This window comes from Cupressus sempervirens, chromosome 11 (assembly GCF_028749045.1).
Source record: "Cupressus sempervirens isolate cs-2001-9-10 chromosome 11, ASM2874904v1, whole genome shotgun sequence".
NCBI classification, from domain to species: domain Eukaryota; kingdom Viridiplantae; phylum Streptophyta; class Pinopsida; order Cupressales; family Cupressaceae; genus Cupressus; species Cupressus sempervirens.
This window is the reverse complement of record NC_143128.1, coordinates 402,111,652-402,130,361: the sequence shown is the minus strand read 5'-3', so window position 1 is coordinate 402,130,361 and position 18,710 is coordinate 402,111,652. Positions and strand designations below refer to the sequence as shown.

General features: G+C 36.7%; 1 protein-coding gene across 5 annotated transcripts in view; it reads right to left on the bottom strand.

Annotated features, from left to right (window-relative positions):
• LOC149529872 (glycerol-3-phosphate acyltransferase 9-like) overlaps positions 1-18,710 on the bottom strand; it is a 245,933-nt gene that overhangs the window by 79,372 nt on the left and 147,851 nt on the right. For all 5 annotated transcript variants that reach the window (XM_089808658.1, XM_089808657.1, XM_089808660.1 and 2 more), the window contains exon 10: positions 9,986-10,071. In XM_089808658.1, coding sequence (XP_089664784.1) covers positions 9,986-10,071 — 86 coding nt within the window. The remainder of the gene's footprint in view (positions 1-9,985; positions 10,072-18,710) is intronic.

Sequence of the window (18,710 nt, the reverse complement as noted above, 5' to 3'; positions counted from 1 at the left end):
TCAGAGTCAAAAGCAACCAGACATTTTGTCTATTAGAAATTGGAATTGAATCATTCTCACGATTAGAAGGAAAGCATCTCTTGACTAGGGTTGGTAATGAGAGAGGATACAATTGATGCATATTACACAAAGGCTTCTCACAACCATTTTGGGCGAAAATCTATTAAGTGGTTTCTGCAGATAGGAGTAGCATCTAAAAGCAGTAGGGTAATGGGGGATCAATTTTCTTTTTGTGAAAGGTTCCTTAAACAGCAGTTAGAAACTCTACTCAAGCAACAACACGTATACAGGCTGCTTTGCGTGCTCACTATTTTAGGAGCACTAACAGAAACCTGACAACACATGCATGGTATACCTGAAATTTCCACACCATCAAATATTCAAAGGACATTACACCATCATCATGTTCAAAAACTGAATACGACAGCTACTTGTATTCAGCAAAGGGTTGTCATTGGAAAAATCGAAAGGAGTTTTGGCTCCACGTAAAGATTCTAGCTCATAGTCATGTACTATAGCTGAGATATACATCACAAAAACAATCTCTCTTTTTCGGGCCGCCACTATGGAATAGAATTAAGCACTTTCAGAAAATTATATTGGTGGAAGATAGTAGAAAGTTTGGAAGCGTTGTCATGCTTACTAACAGAGTAGCTAAGGCATATTTCATATAGGACTAATGAAGAAAGCCCGTATTCTGAGTAAATAGAAGGGTCCTGTTATAATCTGGACTAGGCCACAGTTCTCGGTAGTATCGATACGAGATTGGAGGATGCGACCAAAATTGGTGCAACAGATGAGCGTTACACATCAGAGTAATGCCCCTGCAGAAAATATGGAAGGTGAATGACATGTCCAAAGAATTATGAAATTGCTTAAAAAATGCCTTTGAGCAGTTAAGACGGCGATGTCTTTAAAACGAGCGTGTTACAAGATTGCAAGAGTTCTAGAACTATAACTTTGAAATTGTCATTACCTCTTAACACGTAGAATACACCGTTGGAGTTGCGAAGCACGTAGCACAAAGGCATTTGGATTTATTCAAACCATCGATGAAATTCGTAAGTTCTCTGGTTCAAAGTTATCGAATAGGGAGATTACAGTCAATATTAAAATGCTATGTGAGGGTCTCAAACCAACTATTTCGTATCTACCATCCAAACATCTCCAGTTGGTTGAAGATGCTTTGCAGCTAGCCTTTGAAGCTCATGTTGAATAGAAAAGGAGTGGGCAGCCCATCATCATACATCCAGTAGAAGTTGCTCGGAATCAATTGTAGCGGGTCTGTTACATGACACTGTGGAAGGTAGTAATGTTGTTAGCTTTAAAGGAATAGAAGATGGGTTTGCTCCAATTGTTCACGGGATTGTAAAAAGGGACCATATGTTGAGTAACGGCAGTAATATTTTTAGAGAAAGAGTTTTGAATCCTCTTCGTTCCACACATTCACGAGTAAGGCATTCTTCCGGCATCACAACAGCGAGTAATTGGAATTTGGATTGACAGTTACAATGGCGAGTCGTGATAGGTGATGTTTTTGTTTGGCTTTGAAAGGGACGTGATTGTTTTCCCCTCGAGACAACTCTGCGGAGGCTTCATCACCATCACCACCTATAGGATGCAGATAGGGGAGCAAGGGTATTGAAAATAAGGAAAGAACTGTTCATGAAGCAGCTTTAGTGCAATTAGAAAAGTGGTGTAGTTACTAAAACTTGAAGTTGTCATACCAGAATTTGCAATTACAGCATGTACACGGAAATCTAAGAACAATATTGCTCAAATCAGCAAGATGTCAGGGGCAACTACTAACTTGCTTGAAGTTAGACATGGATTCGAGAAATTGGTTGAAATATCAAGGTCTCCAAGGAAAACACATCGAGTTCAGAGTCTACCTCACGCATTCATTCTCAAAGCACAAGAAATATCTACACGATAGCTTGAGTCGCGCAATCAGATGGCAAAACTGTAGTATCAGCTGGAGTATGAGCAGAGACAAGACATTGGAGCTCCAATTGAAAATTGACAACCTAAGTAAATTCCAAGGGGAACTAAAAAGGGTAGGAAATAAGGAAGCAAAAGTAAAATCATCAATGAACGAATTTGGACAGGAACTTGATGAAATGAAAAAAGAAGCTGAGGAGCTGAAATCAAAGGCAGATGAGTGCAAAAGTGTTATACAGGAACTGAAAAAGCAAGCTAGTAATGTTATAGCAAACACTGTGAAACAGAAGCAAAAAATTACTGCGAAGGAGACACAACTTGAATAGCTAAAATCTCGAAAGCAGGAGATACTTGAAAACTATGAATTTGAACAGATAAAACTTCCTACCTTATCAGGCCCAACGGAAATTGACTCATCATGCCCCAACACCCAGTAGCAAATTTTGATTAATCAAAACTTATCCTATCTCATCAACAGGATCTGAGATCAACTGATCAAGATATAGGGGATAGGAGGGATAACTATGCCATGGGAAAAGTAAGGAAAATCAGTAAATATGAAAGGAAGATTTATGATAAACATGGACATCCACAACATGCTAATGACAAGCTGGCCTATAGAAGTGGAAATTCTTATATAAGAGCAGAAATTCTCAACATTTACAGAGAATATAAAAAGCTTCTTAACCGAGTTCAGAATAACTTATCATTCAACAATTACTTGGAGCTTCATGGAGAGAAGCAAAATAAGACGGATATGGTAAAAAGAAAGTATTTGGAAGTAGCTCAAGATCCCCTTGCAAAAGACCAATGCAAAACTATGTATGAAGAATTTACAATAGATCAAAATCATCTAACTGAGGACCTTGTAAAGAAGAGCAATCAACCCCCATTGATTTGCACCCTTCTGGTGATCACGCAAAAGAGGTGACTTGGAGATTAGCTTTAACAAGCAGGTGTATGAGGTCGGTTGCACACGAGGTAATAGCAAGTTGGGGTTTTTGTGTGATGAACCATATATTTCCTACGCATGACAAGAATTCAGAGGAACAATCCAAGATGACACTACAGGACGATGAGCTGTATAAACATGATAATGAAATGCATGCATTACCAGCTGAAGGTTAACAAAGAAATGGTTGTGGCATCTTTGGTACATTATGATAGCACTCACAACATGGTTGAGGATCTCTACAGGAAGGTTCAAAGGGGAGTGGAAGAAGAATGGCTTGTTTCTGATCTGCAAGTGATCAAAACAGCTCTTGAAACTATGAAATCAGAATATTTGTATTTGCTTTCCGATAGGGATAACCTTCATAAGGTTGCTGAAACACATGTAGATAAGCTGAATAAAGAAAGGAATGAGATTAAGGAGCTCAATAGGGAGCTTAAGGAAACCCAGGAGGCATTAAATGATGCTCAAATTTTCCTTCAGGAATCAGAAAATCAGATTAGGATCACAAATCACACTCAAGAATAGGAGGATAAAGAGAGGCAGGAATTTTTCCTAGAGGTAATTGATGAACTTGATAGCATTCAGCAGACGTATGCTTTGGATAGTTATCCCAAGCAATCAAGTTCCAAAACTTCAGAACACATTCAGCTTATAGACAACCCTCTATTTGAGATAGATGCTGTTCGGATTTCCGATAACCCACTTTTTAAGATAGAGGAGAGAGTTCCTCTTGGTCGCAAGATGGGAGTGGTGATTTGACTACGGTTGTGTATCTTTGGATCAGTCCATATAGGGTTCCTGATTTCACACCATGCAGGGGTTGGTTGGATTATATACATCAGCCTTTCGATAGTTTTTGGCGTAGTATTGAGGAGAATTATGCATTGATCATAGGGAATGCTCTTTCAGCTTCATTCTTATTCATAGTACTTATGTATTCCGAGGTTCTCCAGATTGAAGATGAAGTATGGTATTTGTTGCGGCCAGGGTGTTAGCTTCAAATTTTGAGTGGCTTGTTGATTACGTCATCTATTTAGGTCGGGTTGTCACCATCTACAGGGTTATGCATAGTTCATGGATACATTTCTACCTTATCACATTGGCTTGTTATGACAACAGGGTTTGGGATCCAGGTGTTGATAACATATATCTATGGCTTATTGAGGATTTGGTTACAGCTCTACTCAGTTTGAGATTCGATGCAGTGATGATCAGAGTTGTACAGTTTACAGGTGCAATGGTTTTTCATAGAGTTATATGGGATCCAGGGATCCAGTTGATAGAAGGATTACAGAGGTGCACCTTATTTCGCAGTATGGTTAGATTTGTTTTCTGTTTGAGCTGTAGAGCTACCTGCAGACTTGTATGGGATCTTGGTACTGATTGCTTGAGGACAAGCAATTTTAAGGAGGGGAGATTTGTAATGTCCCCTTTTTGAGACATTAGAAATATTGACGTCTTCTTATACATAATGTTAAAAATTGACTACAAGAGCGTAGACTCAAATTATTAAAAGGTCAATTTAATGTTATAAAGAGAGAAAAAGCTCAAGGAATAAGATGAAATGCCAAAGGGAAGTTGAAGAGTCACAAGGGAATAGGACAAAAGTCAAAGAGGAGTCGAAGAGTCTTAGTTTGTGTATTAAAAGTGGAATGAGGCTCATTCCTGGGTATGCTTGATTTATGATTCAGTTTCATTTTTCTCTCTTGTGAGAGTTATTCAGAAAGCTTTAGCTTTCAGCTAGTATGAGGACGTAGCCCCTTGTGCTGGCAGACAATGGATGCAAACCCATTATCCTGGGAGACGTCACATTAGGTGTCTCGCATGTGCATACAAGTTCTTTTCTTAAGTTTTAAAATCTGACTGTTAAGCTGTATTTAGGATTGGATGTTGGTTATTGTATTGTTGTTGTATAATGCAATAACGTGTTTGAAGGAATGTAATGTGAGTTTACTGGTTTAATTCTATTCGTATGAATGTACTTTCATAGGCTGGTATTTTCAATGTTATTTGAGGAGGAACGACTTAATATCTGTTGGAGATTATGTTGGTTTATTGTATTTTGTAATACTTATGCATATGTTTAGTTCTAGACATATTTTTGCGAAAACTTGAGTAAATATCTGATTTGCGATATTTCAATAACTATGCTTGGGAAAAATACGATCATATAGATGCGGGGATCTGAACGTTGGCGCCACACAAATGAAATAAATCTCAACTAAAGATCGTAACGGTCGGATTTGTAATAAATTTGATGGTTACGGCTATTTAATACTTTCCATTTCCACCCATATGAAGATTCATACATCCGACAATCATATCATTCACTTTAAACCTCTAATAGTAGTGAGATTAGCCACTTACTGAATCAATTGAATTTGGCCTAATGGAAACTCCCTTCTTTACTTCAAAATCTAGAACAAAGGTTCTCATCACAACTTCCTATGTGCCGGGAAGGAGATCTTAGACCTATCTTTGCGCAATCTTGCCTTTTCCTCTGATTTGGGATCACAGCACAAGCAATACTCCTTTAGCACCTTGGGCATTTCATTTCTATCTTTTCACATAAGGGCTTTCTTTCTAAATTTAACAACTTAATTTTGGGGAAGCCACGGAATGGATTCTCTGCCGCGATCACGAATACTTGATTTCCTTTGTATCGGGGGCGAAGGCTTGCAACTAACTTCACCAAAAGCATCTTTCTAGCATCTCCGCAAAATATCCTCGTATGTATTTCTTAGAATTGATTTCCTCGTCCTCCAGAAAGGAAGCCCTCAATGCTCCTATTAGATGGAAAAGCACCATCGAGACCTCCGCTTTCCAAAAAGAGAAGCCTTTTGAAAGATTTTCCTTTACCTTCGTCACTTCTCCTTATATATCCTTGAAACAAACCATGGATTCATCATTTAGTGATGCATATCAAGGACCTAGATTCACTTCTTTATAACACTATGTCCGGTCCCACTGAACACATGAAATCTTCTTAATAGAGCATGGGTCATCTTAGCTTCGGAAACACATCAAAAAATGTTCACTTCCACAGAATGAGCAGCTAACAACATGAAGTTCAGTCTCATTGCACAAAAATGAATTTTGACTTTGGATCTTCGATTTGAGAGTTTTCTTAGCTTTACATCTTTGCTTCTCTTGGTTTTTTATCATGAATCGACTGGACAGATATATGTCAATGTCATTGTTACTTTGTTCTTCGGATTCTTGCTTAATGAAGCTCGCCAAAGACAGATAGCCGAGGGAACAGGTCGGAATCCATAGGAAACATGCTTACATGAGGTAGTGGTAAAGATGCAGAACAAATAGGACTTTCTTCTCATCAGGAAGACACTTGGACAACAACCCACCTAAACCTAGATCACCTAAGACCTCAATGCAGTGGAACAACTAGAATCCCGCACGAAGGTATAAGGGGCACTGGAGTAGGGAAAACCCGAAAAAGGCACATAGGGAAAGCCTTAGGATGCTTGATGAGAAGAGAGCCACCTAGGGACTACCTTAACAAGAAACTGAACATAATTGTAATGAAAACACATCAAGCTAGAAGCTCAAAAGGAATGGACTGAAAGTCTAGCAACACTCTCCAAAATCACTACCAGCTCCTTGAGATAAAATGCAGCCTTCAAAACACCTTTTGGAGAGGCATTTGCATTATAGATAACACATGCAACCATGCAAAAAATCGCCACTTTTTTTTTTAGGGAATTTGCTAGTTCAAAACACACTTTTCGGGGGTCATTTCATCATTATAAATTCATGTATTCTTGCTAAAAATTGCCACCTTGAAAATATGGGCTTTAGCTAGTGTAAAATGCACTTTTTAGGAGCCTGTTCACATTTTGAAATACATGCAATCCCTTGAAAAATCGCCACCAGCTTTGACAAAGAGGTCAAGTCATTAAAAACAAGGAATTTGAGGCTCTTTACATGCATTTGAAATACATGAAATAGCTCTAAAAATTGCCACCTTTAATGGACTTGTATTTTGGACTTTTCAAACAAGTTTGTAATGGGCCCCAAAATTATCACTTTGCATTAAGTTTGTCGAAACAAGTTGTTTTTAATCGACTACATATGCATTTGGGTCCAAACTCACCACTTTAGTTTGATGTAAGTGAAGAACTCATTTTAGATTTGCATCTACATGTTATAATGACATGCAAATGCATTTCAAAAGTCCACGTAAATGGTGATTTAAAAATGCATATGTATTAGATTATTAAAACTGAACTTCTAAAGAAATAACATATGGTGATTTAAAAATGCATATGTATTAGATTATTAAAAATGAACTTCTAATGCAATAACATATGTAATCGCATTTAAAAAGCACACCTTTAAAGATGTTGGGACTTAGAATTTGTTGGTAGTGGGTCTTCATGAAGTATTTTGCATGTGGATGTATGCAATGAGTAATAAAAATTCCACTTTTATGCATTTAAGTTGTCTCATCTATTTATATCTAATATTTAACTATAGTTTTTAATTAAGTAACATGAAAATAGACTTAAATAAATCAATTATCATGAAAATTTTAAAAACTACGGTCAAATCAACTCAGAATAAATTGAAATTTTAAAATGGACATCAAACTCAACTTTAGATATTAAATATAATTTTATATCATGCGATTGCCAATAAAAAGCCCACTTTTATAGAGTTTTAATAAAAATATGCAATTGACTTGAAAAACCTCACTTTTCCCCTCATAACTTGAGCTAGACTACTCAAAATCGGACCTAAGTTAGCTCGAATCGAGCGGAATTCCAAGGGCCATTCACTTAAGGCAGAAACAAGACCAAAGACTAATTGCAACATAAAGAAAAACAAAGAAAGGACATGAAAGATTGTCAAAAATCAAGCATTTACAGTCAAAGAAGAAAAACTTACTAAAAAACAATTTGGGATTCAACTCAACGGAAACCTTCAAAAGAAATGCAAGATAGAATCACATAAAGTACGATTCAGGGATAACGAATTGTCTTCATGATACTTTATCAATGCATAAAAACTTAGAGGCTGCACCTATGAATCCATAAGAAAATTGCTTAGAGTTGCCTCAATTTTGCGAAGCCAAAATTGAGGACAACATGTTGGATTTTTTTTCTGCAAAGAATTTGATATTAATAGCTGTCCGGTGTTAGGAAATCAAGCGGCTATCATTGGAGACCCTTGGTTTTATATCAAAAGTGGTGTTAGGAGTTATTACAGGCAAATTGAAGAGGCTGTGATCATATATTCCGTAGCAGCGTTAGGAATTCTCCAAGCTGCGCTCTATTCCTAAGCAGTGTTTCATGGGCTATGATTTGGGTTGTGGTGGCAACGTTTGACCAGAGGGAGATTGCATTTGTGATCTCAAGCATCATCAAAGGCTCCACATTGAAGAGCTTCATTTGGCAGGTTCCCTAACTTGATAAGTTTCTGCATTTAGTTTGGTGTTTGTAAATATTTGCAAAGTGAATTATCGCAAATAAAGTTGGTGTTGTTGGTGTTGAATTCCAATTATTTCCTTGCATTTCCAACCATCGTTGTATACTTTTAAAAAACCCAAAAAATCAAACTTCCAAAATACCAAAAAAAAATTACAGCATAGATTCAGAGGGAGCCAGCAGGTCTCATTACAGCGTTAGGAATTCTCCAAGCTGCGCTCTATTCCTAAGCAGTGTTTCATGGGCTATGATTTGGGTTGTGGTGGCAACGTTTGACCAGAGGGAGATTGCATTTGTGATTTCAAGCATCATCAAAGGCTCCACATTGAAGAGCTTCATTTGGCAGGTTCCCTAACTTGATAAGTTTTTGCATTTAGTTTGGTGTTTGTAAATATTTGCAAAGTGAATTATCACAAATAAAGTTGGTGTTGTTGGTGTTGAATTCCAATTATTTCCTTGCATTTCCAACCATCGTTGTATACTTTTAAAAAACCCAAAAAATCAAACTTCCAAAATACCAAAAAAAAATTACAGCATAGATTCAGAGGGAGCCAGCAGGTCTCATTACATTGACTCATTGAATGTCTAATTCCTCATTAAAGTGGCCACGTTTATGTTATAACATTTAAGTTGTAACTTCTAGGGATATGTTCCAAGGGGGTATTTTATAGTTCATCATTAACTTTTATTAATCCCCTTTTTAATAAAGTTACTTTATAATTTTTCTAATTATAGATGTAACTTAAGCTCACCAAGGCCAAAACGTGACTAAATATATACTCCACTTGGTAAGAGAATCATCCCCTAGCCTCTGTAATTGCCTGCAGAGATGACTAGCAGGCAAAACTGTGCAACTGAGTGATCACAGGAAAAATGGGGACATTACATGGCTGCACCGTCATTTGTCCCAATGACCTGTTTGAAGTTATTAGTTGGACGTGAATAAATTTATCCTTATCTTGACTGCAATGAATGTTTTTGGTACTGGAAAATAAGCATCAAATTTCATTCATCTTTGCATCTGTTCTGTGGTTTATTTTCATTTGTAGATTACCAAGTCAGTGAGACATGAAAATATTAAAACTAAAACACTAATGATTCTGCAAATCAAGCCTAATATTTGTCACGTACTTGTGAAACTGTATCTTGAATATTCATGGTATGGAAAGCATAATATAGAGAACAATCGGTAATGAAGTAAAGTGGTTGACATAATGCCTGAACAGTAACTCTTTTGGAAATGGATAGGCAAAGTGCAACTATGGCAAACAGGGGTAGCATCTTATATCTACATTGTCAAGGTTCCATTTACTTGTGGACTAGGTTCTAGTACAGTGGTACCTATACCCTAAACATCAACTTAGTAAATTAGCATTATTTATCAAACAAATTTTATGATTTTTATGTGAGACTCATGATGGTGGGCATCACTGATCAGGTAAAACAAGAAGGCACTGAACATGAACATTATTATTTCTTTCTGTGATACAAGATAGCATTTCAACAGCAAATTCAAAAAAGAGGTAACAGTAAATGTTCTACAGTATTTTGCATGCATTTATTACAAACTACATTAACCAGTGTAAGCGACTAAGCAAACTTGAGTTGTTCCTGTGACTAGATATCATCATATGTGGCAACATACTTCTTACTGTTCCAGAATGCATCAACAAAGATCTTGTTGTATTTTATTGCAATTGGACAAACAGTACACCCTAGCTCAAAAGCACCCTGCAAGACAAGAGAGGAAAATTATGAACACGAGAACATCCATTATCAATTCAATGAATAAGTACAATGTGGATTTTTACTAGATATGTTTGTCACATCCTTCATGTGTAAAGAATCAAATAAATATTCTATGAAAACTTGTCCTAATTTCAAGCATTCTAATAATTAGAGAGACCCCATTAAAACGAGGGCACCTGCAAAAACAAATAATGGCAGACCACAATCAGCACAATCATACAGAAATTGATGGAGACTTGTACGTGGAAGTGAAACTGTGATGCTGAAATCTTCTACAAGTCAATTTGATCACAGGGATGTATGCAATGCATTCAGCATTAAATACAAATCCATTTAGATGGCATCCCTAAATAATCATCTAATCCTACAAAGCAAGGGCCACCACCAATGTCGATGAAGTGCATCCTATCAGAATTGATGATAATGAGCTCATTTCTCCTTAGTGCCTCATAGATCGAGGTATGCAATAATTCTGAGGTCAACTTCAACAGCAACCCTGTTGGTTCCCAAAACCACAGATTGGAAATCTAAGAGCTTGCCAATTCTCCAACAAGATTCCACAATCAGTTCTGGCCAACGAATGAGAATCACCTTGATTCCTTTGCACTTTACTGCTTGGTTCAAACTTTTTCTATAGCAAATTTAAGCCTTGTGAGTTCTCCGGTTAGCAAGGTCCTCGAACTCAATCAAAATGAAATTGAATGCTTGCTTGAAATAATTGAATGTTTTGTATATGGTGCTTAATAATTAGTTTGATGCTAAGAAGATATAGATTTTGTAAATTCAAATATAGACCCAATAATAATACTTCAATGATTCAAAACACCAGTGTAATGACCCTGCTCAAATCTGACCTTAAAATGCTGATTGAAGGCTCAAAGAATTTCGTCAAACACTTCACATACAAGGGTCATATGACTCATATAACATTTCAGTTTGCTTTAATGACTCTTTTCTTCAATTAGCATCAATGAGAATGTTTACAACTGACTCTAAATTGACTAAACAATGACCTAACATTAATATGCAACTTATTTTGACAATATTCAATGCATATATGTGACTGAAACTACTTGCAATATGCAGCTACAGCAACTAGTAATTATGACAAACACTTTGGATGCAACCTAAGATGACATTTATGCACTTACAGTCAAGTGGTATTTTAACAAATAGTTGGTATGCATAATTATAACATTATTTATGCCAAAAAAGAGAACCTACAGCCAATTGACATTTTGACAAACAATTGGCATGCAAACTAACAAGTTGATCATGAATGGCAATAACATATTCAATTACAATAGTAGTTGACCAACAACTTATATCCCCTTCTTTGCAATAAAATGTCTACTACAATGATGCTATGAATTGGTCAAGACTCTTGGCTTACAATTGTTTGACATTAGTGCCAAATTTGATTTTCTATGTATTCACTTATGACAATGCAAACTACTAAGTGAATGCAAGAAGAACCCGGTAATGATGACGCCAAATGTTGTTGATGAAGAAACAATAAAAATCCAATGTGATAGGCACCTTCCAAGCTCAAATTGAAATGCTCAAGCTGCTGCCCCTATTCTTGCCTGGCAAAAGTTTAGATAATTAATTGTAGCACCAAACGCCTTCCAATTTGCCAATAAAACAATTGTCTCACCAATAGGAATTGAATGCAACAATACCTAGAATGATTTGCCTCCTCAATCGAAAGGTATGAGCAAAAACATGAGACTCACATAGGCCGATCAACCTCCATGACAGCAGATTATGAAGGTCTATAATGATCCTGCTCAATAACATAATCAATCTCAGCAATACATCAGTTGCTGAAGTAACTTCTCCATCAAACGCAACAATACATCAGCTGTTGCAAATACAATAATACATCAACTATTGTACTCAAATAATCTCCACCGTGAAGCACAAGATTGGACTTCTTAAGTAAAGCCCACAATCAGCAATAATCCTGCTGGTATTTCACAACCTCAAAATTGTGTAACCAATGAGGGTTTTCATCCCCAAAGATCCTCCAATGGTTGAAAGCCTAACTAGCTTCTCCACCAAATAATCACATCAAACAATCATCAATTCCTAAATGATGAGAATGAGGCCCATGATGTCTATTTATACTTTTTCCTCAAGAGGTTGGCCCAAAATCTAGAAGCTTCCAAAAATTATTGTATTTTTATTAAGTGACTTTGTGATATATTATTTTATTTAAGTCACTTTATTAAATTAATTAAATATAAACTTATCTTTTAATATTTATTTATTTGCTAACTTTATAAATAATTAACTTAATACCACTTATTTATTTAATTAAAATAATTAATTAGTCATCCTCGTAAAATATTCATTATTTTGGACAACTTAATAAATAAAATTAATTAAATCACATTACTTCCAAAACCGGGACATTACAGTCTGCCCCTCCTGAAATTGCTTGTCCCCAAGCAATCTCAGCAACAAGTACCATTCTCCTCCACCTAGATCCCAAGTGAAGACTTCTGTAATGTCCCAATAATCACCAAATAGCTCCTGTGAAGAAAACATCAACATCAACAGTACAAAAATCAGCAACTGAGAAACTGCACTCAACACCCAAACAATTGACATCACTGACAAAATCATTTGAAGACCAACTGTAGATGCCGATAGAAGAAACCACTTTGCAGAACTCAAGCCAACTGAAACATCGACTCTGTCAAAACTCAAGTCCCTGTCTAACTGACATTCGCACCCAACTGCACTGTGGATATGACAACAGCCATAGGTACCTGAGTCACTGCCACCAAATCCAATCTCTGATATACTGTCCTAGGTGTGTCGATATTGCACGCTGTTTAACTTGCAACTGCCAATTCTATCTGCAAAAGATGGTGCCAATCCATATCCCATAATGGATTGTAAGAAATTGGAGCCGATCTACACCTGCGTGAAATCAAATTTTCTATCTCTGGGTCAAAAGAAAAATGATGAGCATACCCCACCATATAATGCCGGTAAGAACCCCCAAACTCCACTACTGGCTCACCATCACTGAACTAGGAATCAGCAGATGGCTCCAATCTCTGACTCTGAGTGGTTGTAGGCTGGATAGGACCCTGTGCAATCCGCTCAACAAACCCCACCTCAAAATCCCTGTGAGGTAGCATAGTAGAAAGGATCACTATAATCTCCCCAACCAATCTACGAATAGCACTACTACCTCGGATGAGAACACCTTCTAACACTTTATGTGAGTCTAGACGAACACCTGCACTATCCATCAAATACTCCATGAATGGTTCAGTGCAGTAAAAATTATATGAGGAAGCATCAACATGCTCCTTCACACACCACAACTGATCCCTCTGTAAAGGTGGCACGGCCAACTATACCACACTATCATTGTGTGAGAAGAATCAATCTAGAGACTCGACTCCACTGGTATCACAAACTCATCAGGACCAGGTACGCCCAAATCCTAAACATGTGTCAGCCCCAACAACATGTTCCTCAATAACAACTGCAAGAGCGTACTCACCACCAACCGCCTCATTATACAAATGAACTGGGTCTAGAGCTGGTGTAGACCGCAAATGCTCCAACTCTGCGGTCACCTCCTCTAACTGAAACTGCGACTCCTGTAGATCTCGCTGTGTGTCCTCCAAAGCCTCAGTAGTCATTGTGAGCTCCTAGGTAAGTTCACTCACCTCCTCCTCACGATCCAAGAGTGCCTCATACGCTGTACTCCCCCACTCAACCAGGTGATCACGGTCGGCTACCAATCGTAAGTAATCCTATCTCAAAACCATGACAGCTTCACGCAAGGCATGAACCTCTGCCAAAGAAAGGTAACCACCACTGGACTCATCTGTCATAGAAGCACCCCAAACAGTAACGACCAACAACCGATGAGCAGTATCAAAATGCTCAAGAGCAGTAATGATATCTCTCTCGCCAACTCTCAACTGGTTGTTCACATGGTGACTCTGCACTACGGGCCTCCTGTGAACCGTCTCAAATACGTTGTCCACACTATGAGAGAAAGTTGAATCACACAAACTCCCCTCAAGATCACCAACACTCAGTGTGCTTACCTCTGAGTACACCTCCACACTCTGAATGCAAGCATCGAACTCATCCTCATCTAACTCCGAAGAAGCTACTGCTAAAGCTATCTCATCATCACAATCTCTAGCTCCCTCATCCTTTGCAACTAACTGAGAGTCCAGATCCTCACAAATATCATCAGGGGTCACTGACAAAGTAATTCCCTCAACTAACAAGGTAGCCCTGGCTGAAACAAACCCCTGCCACTCAGACTCTACCTCATCCTCATCTATGGGTTATGGCAACATTGAATCAAGGAACCCATCTCCACCAACTGTCGACGCTAAATCTATGCCCAAAGTCAGAAATAAAAATCCAAATACACTATAGCACTCATCATCCTCACGCACAGCAACGGATGAATTTGGAATGCTAGTGTATATAGCCTCTAACTACATCTCCTCTACCGACTCTGACCACGTACACAGCTCGACGTCGACCTGTGGATAAGCTATACTGTAGCATGGAGTGTCATCAGACAAAACATCTATAACACTCCCATCCTGAGTGTCGTCACTAGAAATCTCCATGCTCACATCCTCAGCACAGGAATATAACACTGTCTCTTGTATCGAACCCATACTGCGACTACTATCATAAATATCAAAACTGTCAGAGCTCAAACTCTCCTCACAGTCATCACTCAATATCATACAGGGGGCATCGTCACCAATGCAACTCACAGCATCCTCAAAAGTGTCCTCAGATGTGTCCATACTAACAACTCTCACATCACTTGCAGAATCTCAATTGCAGACACGGATGATGAGAATGAGGTCCATGATGTCTATTTATACTTTTTCCTCAAGAGGTTGGCCCAAAATCTAGAAACTTCCAGAAATTATTTTATTTTTATTGACTTTATGATATTTTATTTTATTTAAGTCACTTTATTAAATTAATTAAATATAAAGTTACCTTTTAATATTTATTTATTTGATAACTTTATAAATAATTAACTTAATACCACTTATTTATTTAATTAAAATAATTAATTGGTCATCCTCGTAAAATATTCATTATTTTGGACAACTTAATTAATTAAATTAATTAAATCAAATTACTTCCAAAACGGGGACATTACAACCAATACGTTTTCTTATTTGGGCAACAGAGTCAACTATAATGAAGATTTTCACATACAACTTTATAAAGTTCTACGCACTTATATTGTCAACAATTTAATAATCAAGATGCGATAGATCAAATATATATGCAATATTAAATTAGTCCAGATTGAACTTTAACTCCTACTATAGGGAGACAAACAAGACACACATATGGAAACAATTCGATATTTCAATATATCTATGATGATCACATTTGAGATGATGTGTCTATGTCCACTTCTCTAATATTTAAATTGTTTATAGAATTTAAAGATATTATAAAGGACGAATCAACTACAAATTAAATCTCCATGCCTTCTAAATAAATAATAAACAATAAAGGTTTTTATTTATCATTAAAATATAATATATAAATTTACACTAAAAAATCATCTTTTCACTCCTTATTCCTCCTCACAAGTAAAAATGAAATATTTCTTCTTCAAACGCTTTGTCAAGTATATCTTTTTGTTTTTTCTTTTTGATATTCCATATTTATATATAACCAAATTTTCATGTCTCTTGAAAAAGAGACGTCTCGTGCCTATTCATCATATTATTTTAATGTTAAATGCACATTTAATTATGCTCGCACCATTTCATTTAAATAATCTTCCTCCAACATAATTGTAGTTATGACTTTTACTGACTTTAATTGAATCTTTTAAAAAACATTTTGTCATTCGTCTACTACTTTCCTATTTAGGAATTGAACGCAAATCTTCATATTTGTGTATGTTTCTAAACCAACATGCACACTCTTTGGCACTGTGAATGCACAGGATGACCATGTCTAAACGTTACAATGATCTTTTGGAAGTCACAATACTTTCACTAATCATCTTGAATACCCGACGCAACTGCTAGAATTACTTGACTTACACACAATGCGTTTTTTGTCACTATTGTAGATTCCTTGGACTACTCCCAATGCCTGAAACAATATCACTTACTTTTGCCGATGATTATTCTACAGCTGAAATTACTTCCTTTGTGGCCTTCAAACACATACGACTTTAATAGCAATCGAACAGGGCTATTATTATCCTTGGATGTTACTGAAGCATAGTCACTTACTAAGAAAAATCTCTGTATTCCTGTTGGCCTTCGAATATACATTATTTCTCAGCATACACACGTCGTTATCCAGACTGGCATCACTAACAGTTATGAATCTTCTGCGGTATAATCTTTAATCATTTCAATACCATGAGTTGAATATTTGAATCATAGACAATTGCTTTTGGAAACATATTTTATTGTTTCCTCTCAATCTTATAAATACTCTTGATGACATATGTGCTTTTGAAGGGATCTACTCAACAAATCAGATGGTCTTCACAACAAATTCCTATCATTATTACTATCCCTTTCTAAAGTTATTACTGTCACTCAATATCATTTGACATGTTTATGTTTTTATTTGTCACTCTAACCTTGATAGTTCGATGCAGATGTAAAAGCATAGTTGCCATGTATGTCATTAGTACCATATTTCCATTTCGAATTTCCACTGCTATTCCTTGTTTCTGTTTGCTTTTGTTCATACTTGCTATTACTCTGATGCATAAGATTATTGTTGGAGAGTATTTGTTTATGAAGTTGCTTCATCATTGTTCTTGGCATACTAGTTTGAGTACTCTTTCTCAGCATATGCCATCGATAATGATTTATATATGTTTTGTTTCAAATATAATATGCTATGAATATTCTCATTTGAAACTCCACCAAAGATGAATTTGTACAGTCATCACTGCTGGCTTGGAAAAACACAGTGACTTGCCTCAGTCAGCATAAAACTAGTTCATCATTGATCTTTTACGAATTTCATGACATTGTGTATGTAAATTTTTTGATACTGTCTTTATTTTTCCACTGTTGTAGTCTTTGACTTCAATATCATATTCCATCACACCCCTATACCTGGATGTAAACACTTCAGCATATGTCACTTTCATTTGCATAAACCCTCTGGGTCTTTGTTGTAAAGTTTCCATAATAGACTATCTTGCAAGTAACCATTTCCTTCAGTGGATATCCTCATTGTTTTTCTCAAGCCCTGTCTATGCTCAACCTTCTCCATAGCCTCAGTATATTGTTTGACTACTTTACCAACTCTCTCCCCAAGATTAGTAATTAGCTTATGCATCTCATCATTTAGAGCAACGGATCTAAAACCTTGACCCACAGGTTTAGCGATAAAACTCAAGGAATGATGAATGAAGTTATCCAAGCTTTTAACAATCCATTATTTTGTTTTGCTTGTAGATCTGCCTATGTAAAATGTGTGTCTAACAACTCAAGTCTATTTGTCAGAAAATAATATTATCAAATTGTCAACATTATTTCACAAATGGAGGCCCTAAATTTTGTAATAATTTGGGCTCCATCAGTGGCTCTTATTGGGAACATATGCCCCTTGTGGGCATGAGGATTCAGCTATCTCTGGGGGAGTAGACTGAGCATCCATGCTTGACATGATGAACGATGAAATTGAGTGGCCTCAAGCCCTTCAAAAGTGAACCTTGATTCTTTCCTCTATCAACCATCTGATTTTGATAGTGTAACATTTTGAACAATCTGAATATGATGCCATCATATTTAGGATAGTACTTATTTCTTCCACTTCATCAATGCAGTCTTTAATAACTGACTTATGTTTTGCCTTTGAGAAATCATCAGGTGAATTGTGGCTTTTGTTAAATGGAGCATACCTAAAGTTATGCATTTGATGAGTTACAAAAAGAATAGAACAAGTGTTTCTTGCGCAATCTGCCCCATCTTCACATTCCACATGTTGTTTCTCATCACAAAAAGATTTAGAAGATATCTCACATTCAGGAAAAATTAGTTCTCTTTTATCAAGAATCTGGTCATAAAGAACGCTTGGAAAAAATTCAGCAGTAATCTTAAACATATTTTCATCACCATGCCTGGCTGATTCCATCTCATCTTCACATACTCGATGTACTTCCGGCTCATAGGATGAACTGTAAAATGTCTCACCTTCTGAATCCATATCATGAATTTCATCAACTTAAAATTAGGACTGTTGTCTTCATCATGATGCGGATGAGCTTTATTGCATGGAAAATCCTCCTCAAATATTGGATTCAAGAACATGGAGAACTCGAGCATATCTTCGTTTTCTTCCCCTTTAAACAATGGATTTATGAACATAGAGAATTCAGGCAAACCCTCATAAGAGTTTTCATCCAGAAAATCAGGTGTTTCACCAACAAGACTAACATCTTCGTTGACATTATCTTCTGAAACTTCCTCTTGTTCATACACCGTATGCAGTTCTATTTCATCTCCACTATTTGATTCATGGGAATTATCATCTTTTTCATCCATCCCCTAAATATATGTTGATCCATCAACTTGCTCACCATGGTGAATTGAGAAAAAATTGGA